Source organism: Sphaeramia orbicularis, chromosome 13, assembly GCF_902148855.1.
Source record: "Sphaeramia orbicularis chromosome 13, fSphaOr1.1, whole genome shotgun sequence".
NCBI lineage: Eukaryota > Metazoa > Chordata > Actinopteri > Kurtiformes > Apogonidae > Sphaeramia > Sphaeramia orbicularis.
Genome location: NC_043969.1, coordinates 29,555,628 through 29,570,552, shown reverse-complemented (window position 1 = coordinate 29,570,552; position 14,925 = coordinate 29,555,628). Strand labels below are relative to the sequence as shown.

At 38.9% G+C, this 14,925-nt stretch overlaps 1 protein-coding gene across 1 annotated transcript; it reads right to left on the bottom strand.

Moving 5' to 3' along the window:
* Positions 1-2,061: 2,061 nt before the first annotated feature.
* On the bottom strand, positions 2,062-13,410 carry aadac (arylacetamide deacetylase). Its single transcript, XM_030152486.1, has 5 exons — positions 12,970-13,410; positions 11,269-11,497; positions 10,652-10,721; positions 7,522-7,693; positions 2,062-3,242 (listed from the first exon to the last, which is right to left on the bottom strand). The coding sequence occupies exons 1-5, from the start codon at positions 13,108-13,110 to the stop codon at positions 2,616-2,618; spliced, it is 1,239 nt and encodes a 412-aa protein (XP_030008346.1). The 5' UTR covers positions 13,111-13,410; the 3' UTR covers positions 2,062-2,615.
* Between the last annotated feature and the right edge of the window lie 1,515 nt (positions 13,411-14,925).

Sequence of the window (14,925 nt, the reverse complement as noted above, 5' to 3'; positions counted from 1 at the left end):
TAATGCAAACATTATGCTCATCATTCAAGAGGGGAATTGAAATAAAAACAGAAATGATCATATTTACAAGAGAGAATGTAGCAGTGCTAACGCAAAAAAAAAAAAAAAAAAAAAAAAAAAAAAAAAAGACAGAAAGCAACTGTCAAGCCGTCCCATGATAGAAAAGTCTGTATGGAGGAGTGAGGCTTCTCTGTAAAAAAAAAAACAAAAAACAAGGAGACAAGGAGGAATTAAGGAGATATCCACAGAGCATGCCGTGAAGCTGGAACTCTCAGCTGTTTCATTTCGAGCAGTAATGCTTAAAAACACATTCATAAAAGGTAAAGGATTATTATTTAACCCCGCTGTTATCTTTGAGATCGACACCTGTTGTACAAAGAATTCACAGGATCATGTCACCCACAGATAAAAAAGCAAAAAGATTACAACGAAAGGGGGGAAACAGGTGAATGTTTTCAGAAAAGAGGACCGTGAACTATCGACTGAGGACTAACAAAACAAAAAGTTAAAACTCCCTGGAATGATGAAAATAACCTTGTATTGATTGAAGAATGAAAGTGGGTATAGAGGCAGAAACATGCATGGAGTATCACTGCCAGCCGTATAATCCCTCTGGTCGACTCTGTTCTGTGTTATTTCCGTGCTATTTTAACAACACTGGCACTAGGTCTGGCACCGCAACTTCCTCTACGGTTGCAGCGCCAAACCATCTATTATGTAATAAACATGTCTTTTTCACTCTGTTCACAACATTTCAAATATTCCTAAGTGCCAAATTACTGCACTGTTGGAGGGACAACACTGAACTTGTAGCCATTTTAGAGTATAACACTACGACATATATATAATACTTGCACAAATTAAAACATGTGAACACAATGTGCCCAAATGACCACAGTGCCAAATCTAAATGTGTGCATATAAGTGTGTAACAGTGTTGTGATGTGTACCAATATTCTGCATGGAATGTGGTTCGTTGGATTTCATTTCTTATATTCATGAATTACACATGTTGTCCCAGAATGGATTAAAGGACCAGTGTGCAAGATTTATGGGGCTGTATTACCAGAAAAGGAATACTCACAAGATTTATCTGTAGTTTATAATCACTTTTAACTACAAACAGTTGTGTTTTCTTAAGCTTAGAATGAATCCTTTGTGTCTAATTTTTATGTCCTCATTGACAGAGCCATGTTTCAATGGTTCGCCAAAACAGAAAAACACTGTTCTCTAGAAAGTATTGGACATTTAAAAGTTGAAGTGACAGTCACCATGGGCTCTCTTTCACGCCTGGGGGGGTTAATACAATTGGTCGTTATTTACAACCTCACCACTAGATGCCACTAAGGGCATTTTCACACAGCGTATCCGAGTCCGTTTGACCCCGAAGTTCACTTAATTTTATCAATGTGAATGCAAACGTTCGATATTTGAATACCACACCCGAGTCCAGCTGAGAAGGTAGTCCTGGGTATGGACTGCGTGGACTCCAGTAGGGTACATTGCAATGTGAATGCGATCCGTGCTCAAGAATGGATGTGACCTAATCACCACTACGACAACGGAAATGACTTAATCACCACAAGACCATAGACAGCGCTCCTGTTGTGTCCTGAAAAAGCCTCAGATCTGCGCAGCACGGGCTCGCCTCATCGATTGAACTACTTGGTGATATATCAGGGACAACAAAGGTTGCTCTTATTCACTTTGCCTCCAATAGGCTAACAGATAGACAAGTATTGCTGCCATTGTAGACAAATGAACAGAACAGTCGCTAAGTTGATGACATAAGGGTTTGTCGTCTTCTGACTTCCGCATTTGTTGGACAGTGATAGATTTCCTTCCACACTGTCACCTACTGTTTTGGCCCTGTAACACCCACTCGTTCTCGGTACGTGCTTGTGAACGCAACATCTGCGGGAAAAGTGTGAACATATCCAAGTACGACACAGATCCGGACACCCCGTGTGAAAACGCCCTAAATCTCACACATTGGTCCTTTAATGTGCAGCAATTAAAAGCAAAGACGTAACACATATGTTGCTGTTTCCTTCTTGTATATAGAATAAGACTTGGGAACATAATATTATAGCTTAGATAATGAGATAACTGCAGAGTAAAGACAATCAAAGTTACTTCCTCTTGAAAATGTGTCTGTTTTTAATAGGATACTACTTGCCATTTATGAACATAATGTATATGATGTTAAATCAAAATCAGTGCAGTTGATTCTGAAACTTACGTCTGCAGACAATCTTATTGGATTCAGTAACGTCATAAAGATTTCTTGTTTTGTTAATGTTACTCACTTAGCATACATAAAATTCCTAATTTACTGATTACGTCTTATGCGTTGTTTTGAAATTGTTTTGCCGTACCTTAAATATGTTGTCTTATAATAATACATTTGACCATGTAAAAAAATCTGACCTATTTTTCTGAAATCTTGTTCTCTATCTCTATCAGATATTCTGAAATGTATACGTGGAAAAATTCGAGAACCTTATGTATTACTTAACATATTTACAAGAAAATAATATGACCAAAGAAAATGAGACAATTAGTGGTGTGTTGTGTGGAAAAACTGGAATGAATCATTAACAATTATGTGTTTTTCATAAGTTTTCTTTGAGCCATTTGACATAGTTTTCTGTCATGCGTTCTGCAATCAGGAAGTCAGTTGGCCATACAGTGAACATCAGCGCTCCGTGAAATCCAGTTTCATAGTGTTCGAGCGTCACCTCAACACCAGCTGAATTTAGCCGTGTGGCATACATGATCCCATCATCTCGAAGAACGTCATACTCGCATGTCAGAATGTAGGTCTTGGGCAGAGAGCGTAAGGCTGCATCTGGAACCAGCAGGGGCGAAGCCCTCGGATCAGCAAAAGACTGTGATGGTCCATCGGCCCCGACTGCCTCTCCTCCCACTCCCTGCACCACAGCAGGAGCCGTGTAGTTGTACTGTCTGTGGTACGCTTCTGGTAAGAAGGCGCTCCAGTTGACAAACTTCAGCAGGCTGGAAGACTCAGGGCTGTTATGGGTGTTGGCCATCATTGCTCTGAAGAGCGCTTTGTCAGTGGTGAAGTACTCGCTCCAGAAACGCACCATGAGGGAACGGGGCAGAATTGGCATGTGCTGATTCTGCTGATAGGAGGGCGTGTTGAGGTCTAGGGCTTGCAGAACTGGGTAAAGAAGTGCTTGGACCTTCAAATGAACCTGCTGTCCCGGCTCTTTCAACAACTGTAGAGGGAGAGATGAGCAGAGGTATCAAAAGCACAAAATTCAACTTATCATCTATTTCCCAATAAGGTTAAGTACTAGTCACAGTGTTTACAGGAAAAATTGCAAAACTCCCATTCTATTAAACTATTATGTCATTAACATTTTAAAAACACATTGCAACAAACAAACCCACAAAGAATTGCAGCTATGCACAATAACTGTGTGATGGTAAACATTCAACAGACCAACAACTGTTTTAAACCAGTTTTTAGATTTTAATTCATCATATTTTATACTATTGGTTAAACATAAAGGAGCCTTTCATGAGATAAAGAAGCAGATGTTTTAATATATGACTATGGACAAGTATGTTAAAAAAAAGGACAGAAGTTATGACAGAATCTTAAGCCCCTTTTACACAGCACTTCTGTTATGGGAATATTTCACCTTTATTCCGGAACGACGTCTGTGTAAACAAAATCGTATCGTGGCTTTGTAACCCCTCTGGAGGTAGTAACAAAGCGTGATAAAGCTGGAATCATGAGTCCGGAATACTATGTAAAAGGAACACTTCTCGTTCTGCAACCAAGGTGTGATGTTTTGATGACGTCGACCCCCGCGCCTGAGAGACAACAGGTGCATATGGAGGCACTGGCATGGATTCTGCGGCAGCTGCCCTGGGTCCCGCGGCTACATGCCATTTTTACCCATGGCATGAAGCCATGGAACTGGTACCTGGGGCGGCTGCCGCAGAATCAATGCCAGTGTCTCCATATGCACACTAAATACTGTGTCATCGCTCTTTTGATTTGGGCACGCAGGTGTAAAAGTCCAGCCTGTCTCACCTCTGTTACCCCTTTGGCTTGGCTGTGTGAATCGGACAATGGTGGAAAAAAGGTGGGATCACCATCTTGCCTTTTTTCCAGGATCTCTGTGTAAAAGTGTCTTTAGCCTTGCAGGCTGACTCTGATAACTCTATTTGTGTTGATTAATGAGAACTGTTTCTGTCAAATGAATTATTAAATGAAGATACATAAAGATGTTGCTGCTTGTTTCTCACGTTGCAAGAGGGGATATTTACTATTTACTATTCTACATAAGTGCAGAAAAGTTAACTTTGAGCCAGCAGCTCAGTGGGTAATCTCTAGTCTCAGCAACTTCTGACTGGAATGCTAGTGAATCTGATGATGAAGATGAGGAAGGGCATGCTGCAGCTTGTGGGAATCTGAGAAAGTGAATTATCGTAACGGTACTCTAATAATCTACATGATGCATTACAATGTCAGGGTGTTAATATCAAACATCAACAAAGAGTCACAGAAATAATATTTCATTGTTTGGCCTTTACCTTCGATTACAGAACGTATTTGCTAGCGCATCATTTATGCAACACTATGTTTATGCAATATCACAATAAATGTCACAACGTTTATATCTGTCGGTAGGTTTAGCAAAGATCTTGTATTGATGATAGAGTTAGATCATTGTCTAAAGTCTTTTCCATCATGTCCCAAAGATTCTCAGTGGGATTCAGGTCTGGACTCTGTTGTGGCCAATCCATGTGTGAAAATGTCTCACGCTTCCTGAACCACTCTTCCACAATTCGAGCCAGATGAATCCTTCCTTTGTCATCTTGGAATGTGCCAGTGTCATCAGGAAGAAAAAGTCCATTGATGGAAAATCCTGGTCTTTTTTTGGACACATAACGTTGCTGAATCTAGACCTGACAGCTGAAGGAACCCCAGACCATAACCCTGCCCCTACAGGCCTGTACCGTTGGCACTAGGAATGATGGGTATATCACCTCATCAGCCTCTCTTCTCACCCTGATGCACCCATCACTCTGGAACAGGGTCGATCTGGACTCAACCATGACATCAAACAAAACCAGACTTGTTTTAGGCATACAACTGAAGCTGACAAACTTCAATGTTGACGGCTTTATTACACAGCAAAGCATATCAATCGAGTCAATCTGAGGTTTGACTCTGAAAAATGGCAGTCATGCAAGGTTGAAACACACAATAACATAATAAGCGGATCATGGTAAATTCATCTGTGCTTCTGAAAATGCTACTAAGATCCTCCAAAAACAGTGCTATTTTATATATAGTAATCAGGAATGACCTATGCTGCATGTACATGTGCACCATGGAGGTACTCTGACCCTAAAATGATCTTTTACATGTATTCAAGTATATGGTTTTTCTGTCATGAAAGGTCAATATACTCTGAAAGAACAGAGCTTTATTCATAACTCAAGACTTCAAATCTAATTCCACTAGATTTTGGTTGTATAATTGGTGACATTTTATATCCAGGTCAATGGCCAATTTCAGTATAATGTCATAATGTTGTCTGAAAACCCTAATCTGTCAATGATTAACATTATTCAATCTCTGCTAGCCGTGAGCTAACGTAAAACGTGAACTGCACTAAAAATTAAATGTGTTTTAGAATAAAATAAATGTCCCTCATCAGAATTAATGGGAATAAGCCACCAATGACTGATCCTGTCAGAGTCTGTTCAAAAACTGACTTGTTATTAAATCTAACCATGAACACACACCTATAAATAGAGCTTTATAGGTATCTGAAATATCTTTATATACTTAGCATAAGCAAAAGATTTAAAAAAGGTTAGTTGTGTCACATCTGTCCTGTACAAATTCTACAAAGCAAACAGAAATGTATTTTTCTTGTTCATTAGGTAACTTCACATGTGTATAAATAAACTATTTTGATGTTCATACTACAGTAGTAGCCCAAAGTGGACAAGAGACAATTTTATTACGAGAAAATTATATTATTAATCCAAGTTATTTCTATAATAATTAACCATCAATCAATCATTAACATTCAGAGTCTGATATTTCCCTAGAATCTTTTCAGTATCTTATGAACTATAGATGGAGAAAGGACAGAATTACGCCCAGCTCTGTACAGAGAAATGTTCTTGTTTGAACTGATTCACAATTCTTGACAGAACTGCAGTACTTGTTTATTCTATAAACTTTCCAATCTTATTTTTAATTTGCCAGAACTTGTCTGAACAAAGTTCATATTTACATAATATACACTGATGCCCATGAAGTTGAAATAAAATATTTTTGTCTCTTCTCATGAAACTATTGTGACAATGTAATTTATCCTTGATAGATAAAGTGAAACTGGTATGCAACGATTGCACCAGGACAAAGGTGATTACTGATGTGTATAAATGGGGATAAAAAGAGGAATGTGTCTGAAAACAAAATTATTCCAGCTTTATGGGCAACAGTCTAAATGTCCCAACTTTTTAATACATAGTGCTTGTACAGTCATGCATTTCAGGTCTGAAAATTACCATTCAGTGTGTTGTGCAATTAATTTCACAGTCATGGAAGATATCTGTAACACTATCAGAGTTCTTTTCCCCTCAGATTAAGCTCATGTCAACATTGGGCTCCAAAACAGGATGTGTAGCTCATAATGTTGCATGCATTACATGCATTTCATGTGTGCTGTCTACTTTAAGAGCAAATGTTTGACATTGCTTATTATTAAGCCAAAACCAAAATGGAATTTTCAGCCAAACTGAAATGGCGTGTGTCTGGCTCCCTACATGCTATTCATATCGTTGTACTGACTGTGACATATTTGGGAAAACGTCATTTTTCCAGCATGACAGGGTTGCATGAATTTGCATGGATTGACATAGAACTACTTCTATATTTCTGTTTTGAGGTTTCTGGACAGATTTTCCAAGAAAACCTTAATGCTCCCTCTTAAGTTTTTCAGTGTCTCTCTTCTGCTCCCCTTCTGCTGCAAAAGTGTGCAACACTAGATACCATTTCCTTAGAAAATAGATGCATGTCAGGCTCCTAGCAGATTCCAACACAAACTTCACAAACGCACGCAAATGTGCAAGAATAAATTATCTCCCTTGGAATAACAGTGTTTAACTGATTCATACCTTTGTTCTGATGGTTAAAACACACTTTTTCTAAAATGGGCAGGATGACCGCATTTGTAGCGATATCACCATATGTGTTCACCACAGAGCAGTGACCGAAAAAAGAAGGTGTTTAATACAAGCATGTGGCATATGCAGCTTAGACCCAAAGATCAGAGGAATCTAATGCATCAGTGTAACTGGTCATGCACCAAACAGTGAATTTGTAGTTATGGTACTTATTCAACAAACAGGAAAGGCTTCTGTACCTCAGCTCCTCCAGTGACATGTCTTCCTTCAGATGTGTTTCTATATGTAAACCACAAAACAAAACTAATACTGAACAAGAGAAATAGACAGTACCTGCTGGGAGACGGCGGCTGCCAGGTTTCCCCCGGCACTGTCTCCTGATACAGCGATGCGTCCTGGGTCCACAGAGTACTTTGCCAGCACCCCCTTCTGGAGGAAGTGTTTGACCACATGGTAGACGTCCTCATATGGGACAGGAAAGTGGTGGGCAGGGGCAAGGCGGTACCTGGAAAACCATGGAGGTGCAGATACAAATGATCAATACATGAAATCATGAAAAGCCATAACTCAGAGACTGAATCTGAGCAAGTGGAAAAACTTTAAGGTTCACTGTGTGGCATGTAGTGACATCTAGTGGTGAAATGACAAAGATTACAATCACCTGAATAGCCCTCGCCTCACCTGCCATTACAGTGGCCCCTAAAAAACCCCTATCTAAAGGCAGTGTTTATTTTGGGCTCCACATTCTAATATAGGAGGTGAAGATAATCCACCTTAACACTGAATACCACCCACAAAAACAACCAGATGATGTCCATTCTGAGCTACAGCTGAAAACAGTAGGTAAAGATGATCCACTCCGTCAGTTGATAATAATTACATCCTTATATACAATTTCTATACATAAATCCCACTGTGACTGTCAGTTACAACCCAGCAATAACAGGATCATAATAGGGCAGTGGTTTGCTAATAAAAAAAAACATGTCCTGACTAAGTTATTTCCAAAGTAATGAAAGCCAAAGCCAGACTTAATGAAGCTACAAGAAAAAAATGTTTAGTCATAATTTGGCATTTATATGGTGATCTAATAGTGATCATAAAATCAATGATATCAGTACAAAAATTGGATTTACAAATGGTATTATGGTGGTATTAAAGGGTAACTACATAGTAATTAAGAAGTAATATAGGTTGATATTTTCACAATAGTATAGACTGCTATCAGTTTAATACTTTCAAAATCACATGGAAATTACTGAAAGGCAAAAGTGCTAGCATAATGTTGATATTCCTTGCCTCTGGTTACCCAAACACTTGCTTTTGTGTCAGAGAAATATGGCACCAATTATGTTTAATGATGTGTCTTGCAGCCTGGAAACACTTATGTAAATTGATCACGAATAGGGGCAAAATTGCTGATATTTCAATAAAACTTCATTGTGGTGTTGGTCAGATTCTGATTAACTTCTTGGCTGGTTGTCTGGTGTATATTAAAATTGCCAACTGGCTCACAAGTGCAATCTTATAAAACAAGATTGAGAATGATGTACTTAACCTTTTTGTTTTTTAATTACACCAAAACATTACTCACAAAAGAAGAATAAAGAATGATGAACCTTGCCAAAACTGTAATATAATCCCAAGGTGAGAAGTAATCTGGCTGCTACATGATGTTTGGTCTGGTCTGATATTATCGTAAAATTAAAATGAAACAGGTGGTTTGGCATTTTGTATGTTTTCACACAGAAACTACCACCAGTGATTCCAGGTAACACTTCACTGCATTAAATGTATAATTTATGCATTAAGATGAATTTCAATTTGATGTCCATGAATTTTCATGCAATTTCATCAACATATATTACCACATTATTGCTATTATTTAGGGATGCAACAGTACAGGTTATCCACAGTTCGGTACGTATTGTGGTTCTTGAGTCACAGTTCATGGTACGGTACGATACGATACGATGCGGTACGGTACGGTACGGTACGGTACGGACGCCAATCCTGGCTGTGTACCGAAACATAACTGGGAGATGATGGAGAGCCTTAAAGCCTGTTTATGTTCACTTTACGTATGTAAATAAGCACGTCTGCTTCTAATGTTGTCATGCATCACTGCCTTCATACTTCCATGCGTCATGTACATTGGAATGTGCGTTTCTCAATCAATCCACCAGAGGGCCCCGCTCTTAATTACCATACTGGCCAAATACTATGAAGAAGTTTTATGAGAGGAAGAAGAAAGTCAATAATAACAAACATGGCCAGGACAGAGGAGGTTTTACTAATGTGGATACTAACGTTAATATTGAGATGGGTAGTTGGAAGTAGAAGGGCTGTGCTCCGTGTCCGACTCAGGCCGGGCTCTGCCACGTAATGGTTTAGACAGGCTCCGCATCGGGCTCCAACCAATGACAGTAGAATTCTGTAAATCAGTCTCTTGCAAAGCTCTAATATAAACACGAGTTGTCCGGAAATGTAATTTGAAGATGACAAATGAGTCGTACCGTGGTACACGCTCACACCGAACCATGAGGTGCATACCGAACGACATGTACCGACATGTACCTTTGCACCCCTATTACAGTCATAATATTACCTCATCATTACCAAATTATCATACTGCTGTTGCTATTACAAACTGTGATGTAAAGTGCTGCCTGTATTCTGCTGACTTGTTGCCAGGTTCAATACATACGTGTTTACCTTTCAGTTGTTTGTGCTAGATTTCAGTGTTTTTGCACTGACCTAAGGCCTGATGCTCTCAGTTAAAAAGGTGTCTGAACATATCCTAAGCCAAATGTTGCCTGTGGCTGACCTGCAGATTGTGAAATTTTGTAACTTTTAACACATAACAGATAGGAATCCACACTGGGCAGATAATGCAATATCCTAATATACCCCACCCCCTTACACCCATTCACACTCAACATCCCAGCAAAGATAATACGAAGCACCACAACCACTTCATAAGCACATGAAAGCCAATGTAATTAATGAATGCCTGTTATTGTTGAAGATAGCTATTGAAGCAGAGAAATAGCAGGAAATGAACTAAGAACAGAGTGGGATTGCTGAAATAAAGTTCCACTACTGAGGGGCAGTGTTAGATCCGGATGTGCCAAAGAACAACAGTGAGTGTTGCTGTGACGGGGGAGCCTGGCGAGACTAAAATGAAAACCTGTTAGCTTCACTCTACTGCATCCTCAGTTACAACTTGCCAGCGATTAGGAAGGACAGGCAGATACAGTATGAGAACAGAAAATGTCTCAGAGGGGCAAAGAGAGGGAGGGGCTTTATAATTAATACATATAACTCACAAAAACTGCAATTATTTATCACCTTAATAGTCTTGCCTCTACAACGCTCTCTATTAGTGGCATGCTTACAGTCATATTTCACACAGCCGGTAGACTCATGCAGTATATTTGCTGCATAAAGCTGAAATACTTACTCTACAGAAAGAACCACTGCATTGAGCTCAGCAGCAATTTTTCTGGCCAGGAGATCATAGGGACTCATTCCTGTATAGACATAACATAATTTACAGCAGAAGTGCATCATCAATACAAAACAATGTAACAATTGCAGTATTTTTCAGACATCACACATAACCTGTACAGATAACACCGCCCTCTAGTTTAGTGTTATTGTAATATCACTTTTGCTGTAGTAGTTGGAGCAGTTCAACAGATTGCAAGAACAGCATGAGATTATGTCAAACTGCATGTCATGTCTTTAGGTTTTGGATTAGCAAGGGTAGCCTCCCTCTGAGGTTCCCACAGCTCCAGCAGACGGTGAATTATTTCTTCAGAAAACCAAGGAGGGAGTGCTTTGTGTTTCATAATTTCTTCATTATTTATCATCAGATCATAAAAGCCATCACATAAATTTAACAGTGTTTTCAAATAACTTCTGTGACAAATGGCAGTAATACTGTGTAATGAGCTGATCACAAGAGTGTGCATTGTCATTGCATTGTGCATTGATTTATCATATCGAATGCCTTATGCTTTCCTAAGTCTCTGTCATTATTTATGTGACAAAGGAGAAGAAAACCCATGTACTCACGGGAACTTCCCAGACACCACCCTCCACCGTGCAGGTAAATGACAGCTCTCCTGAGCTCAGTATCATCACCTTGGTGCTTTGGCTGGTACAACACCACTTCCACTCCATCAAACTTCTCCTCTGTTACTTGGACATGCTCATCAGACACAGGCACTACCTTTTCGATCAAAGTAATCAAGTACATTACCCCCATGTAGTCCTTGAATCCTATTAATTCACTGAAGTGAGCCTAGAAAAGAAGACCAAAAGAAAATATGAGATTCATACTGTAATACATTTTCTATATGAATTGTTTTTAACCAATATAAAGAATCAGTCTGAGTTCATAGTAACTGAATAAATTTTCTACCCTCAGAAATGACTAACATACTAGACAATGTGGGATTAGATGGAGAGAAAGAGGCATTGTCCAGGGAAATGTCAACAGCCCCTACAATAACATGTTTTCATAACTAAATGATAAGTTAGAAAAGCATGACTCACTCTCCATTATGTCTGGTGATATAGGGCATCAACAGCAAGCATGAGGCTAATCAGCTGATGCTCTTCTACTGTGACTACGACAAACTTATCACAAACATCCACAATATGATATACAATAATGGACTAATAATAGCATGGGAAAAAATGTTTTGAAGCAGTCATTCTCCTTCTGTTTACACTAATCATTTGTGTAAGTGAAAGAAAGAAAGCAAGTCAAACTAGAACTCACACTAATCCTGCATCATAAAATTTGTATTAGAGATGTCAACATTCTCATCAAAAGTCAAATCGTGTCAAATTGTCTCATGAATTTTGATATATTCAGCAACTGTTGCATATGTTTACTAAAGACTAGAACTTGCATGTGTTTACTGTGTTGTACGACTGTAATCACTGCAGACAAGTGGCTAACAATGATCCTAAATAATGGACACAATAGTCTGTCTGTGCCTGATAGATGTTACATATTAACACCCAGTTGTCTTACTGCATAGTTTAAACACTTCATAGTACATGTAGTTTACAGTATATTTAATATTTTAAACTAATAACTCCTTTTGGGTTCCTTCACAGAGGATCCACATATGAAATTAAAATGTCTTACATACAGCACCCTGTGTAACCCATTAAGCACAGAGTAATATAATAGTCTGTCTTGACAAATGCATGTAATGCTTGGACTAACAAGTCCCCGCTTGTGTATAATGGACTTCTTAGAAAGCTGGGCTTTTACCACCATGTCCTAACTACTGTAAATGTACTACTGATAACCCTGAATGTGACATGTAATTGTGTTTTAAAGCCATGAAGCGAGCTGCAGGAAATAAACCACAGGCTTCTAAGGGCTACAAACAGAGTTGGTTTCCTTAATAGGGTCTATTATTAGAACAGGTGAGCAGGACTATACAACACATGGATTAGTATCTGACATAATCTGGTGTAACCAGCATGTATATCCACATCAGCAAAATACAACAACGTTTAACCTGCCACATTACATAGGCTGAAAGAACCCACTAAATGAAGATAAAGTTGTGAATTTGTACTTTGAAATCAAGCTAAATTACTGAATAAATGCAATAAATAATATATAAATACACACATATACAGGTCGCATATCTAGATAGTATGTTCTTAAAGAATGCTGAAGTAATTGCCTGTATATGTATTTGTACGTAATGTCACAACAAGCTACAAAAGTCATATTTTTGTTCTTACCAGATGGCTGAGACTTCTGAAGAAAGAGTTGGTCAGCATGAGTTTCCATCTCTCTTCTATCTCTTCGGGAATGGGTTCATAAATATAATAAGCAGTAAAAGAGCAGAGAGCGACGAATAAAATGATGCTTCCCAACCTCATTTTACAACGTGCAGCAACTGACTGCAGCGTGCAAACACAAACAGGCTCGTTAACAAGTCACTCCGGTGCGCGACAACGCTATTTTCTTACGCTGTGATTTAATTTAGGTTTAAGAGCGGCTAAATATGACAGCACGTGTCTGGTGTCATTTGATGGTTAACGGCGAGCATGTTCGGAGCTTTTCACCGCTGATTGTGCGCGTGCTGTAATGCATGTCTAGTCTCGCGGAGCCGGAGAATTAATTTAAGTGTCAGAGATATGGAGAGAGGAGCGCGCGCATTGTGTACTCACTCACTCACGAGGCAGAACCGTCCCACCTTGGCCCGCACCGCAAATTCCTCAGGTGCCTCTTAAGCGAATAGGGCTTTAGGCGGGACGGAGCAAAGTTTCTGTAAGAGGTAACTGATGGACAAAAAGCTCATACACTCAACTCTTTTATCTTAAGTAATAAAAAATTTAATAATAATTCAAAGTCTTCAACATTAAGCCCTAAAATGTTGTTGCCAGCTGCTGCAGAACAGATGTGGTCAAAGCGAAATGAAGCTTTTTTTTTTTTGTTTTTTTTTGTTTTTTTTTTGAGTTATTACCTCTGTGTTTTATACCATGTCGCTTTAACTCGACAGAAGCCCAAAATGGCTGTGACACATAACCTTGTTGAGTGTAGTGCAGCTAAGGTTGCAAGGCAGTCTAAGCTAATAATATTATTTGTGACAGAGCCAGATGAGATGCATCGTTTCCTGGCACCAGTGCCCGTTAAAGCAATGTGACTGTTGAGAACCAGGACCCCGCATAAGGAACGGATTTAATGCTCCCTGTGGTTCAGTTGAAAGGGGTTTGATTTAATGTCATTTCACAACATAATTCCCTGACACTTCAAGCACTTACATCTTCATAAACTAGGCTGCAACACAAGTGATCAGATGACAAACAAACAGAACCTAAATTAGTGGTGTCAAACATACAGCCTGCGGGTCTAAACCGGTCCTCCAAAGGGTCCAAACCTGGCCTGGCCAGTAGTGATGTGCAGATCGATACTGGAATATCAATATCTCCAATACCAGATCTTTACACTCTGGAATCGATTCACAAATGAAAATATCATTACTTTGATACTTCAGTCATTTGAGGTAATATATATCAGGAACAAAGTGGAAAGTAGCTACACTATTGGGAATTTGTCCAAATGATAATGATACGCAATTGGTAGGAACTACTTCTTCTTCCGCCTGGGTAAGTGTGTACTGTGTCACGCTTCTCATTCAGTCTGTACTGAGCAAAAATGGAACAAATTAGAGGGGAAAACACTAAATATGCTATTGTTCCTTAACAAAAACTTGTGAATGAGGGAAAGTGTCAATGTTGGATACTTTTGTTGTAGTGTTACACATTGAGTATTTTCATGTTTCATGTTAACATGTTCATGTAACGTGAATTAATATGCAAGTTTTCATTTTTATAATAGTTCTTAATAATTAAACAATAATTATTCTCACGTCTTGTATTCTTTATAAAGTTATGATTTGAAATACATTTTTTTTTTTTAGATTTTCTAGACATTAAGTAAATTAGTACTAAGTATCGGTAACGGATTGGTATCGGTATCGACAATACCAGCCAGAATTTTACTCGGCATCGGATCGAAAAGGAAATCTGTGGTGTCGAACATCACAACTGGCCAGCCATCTGGAATCGTAGGGCTTGAATCCAAATATAGTGGGACTAACAGGTGCTAAGGAAACCAATCATAGATAAGACAGACGTGATGCTTTTGTTAGATAAATTTAAGAATACAGCGTGTAATCTGTAATTCAGTCC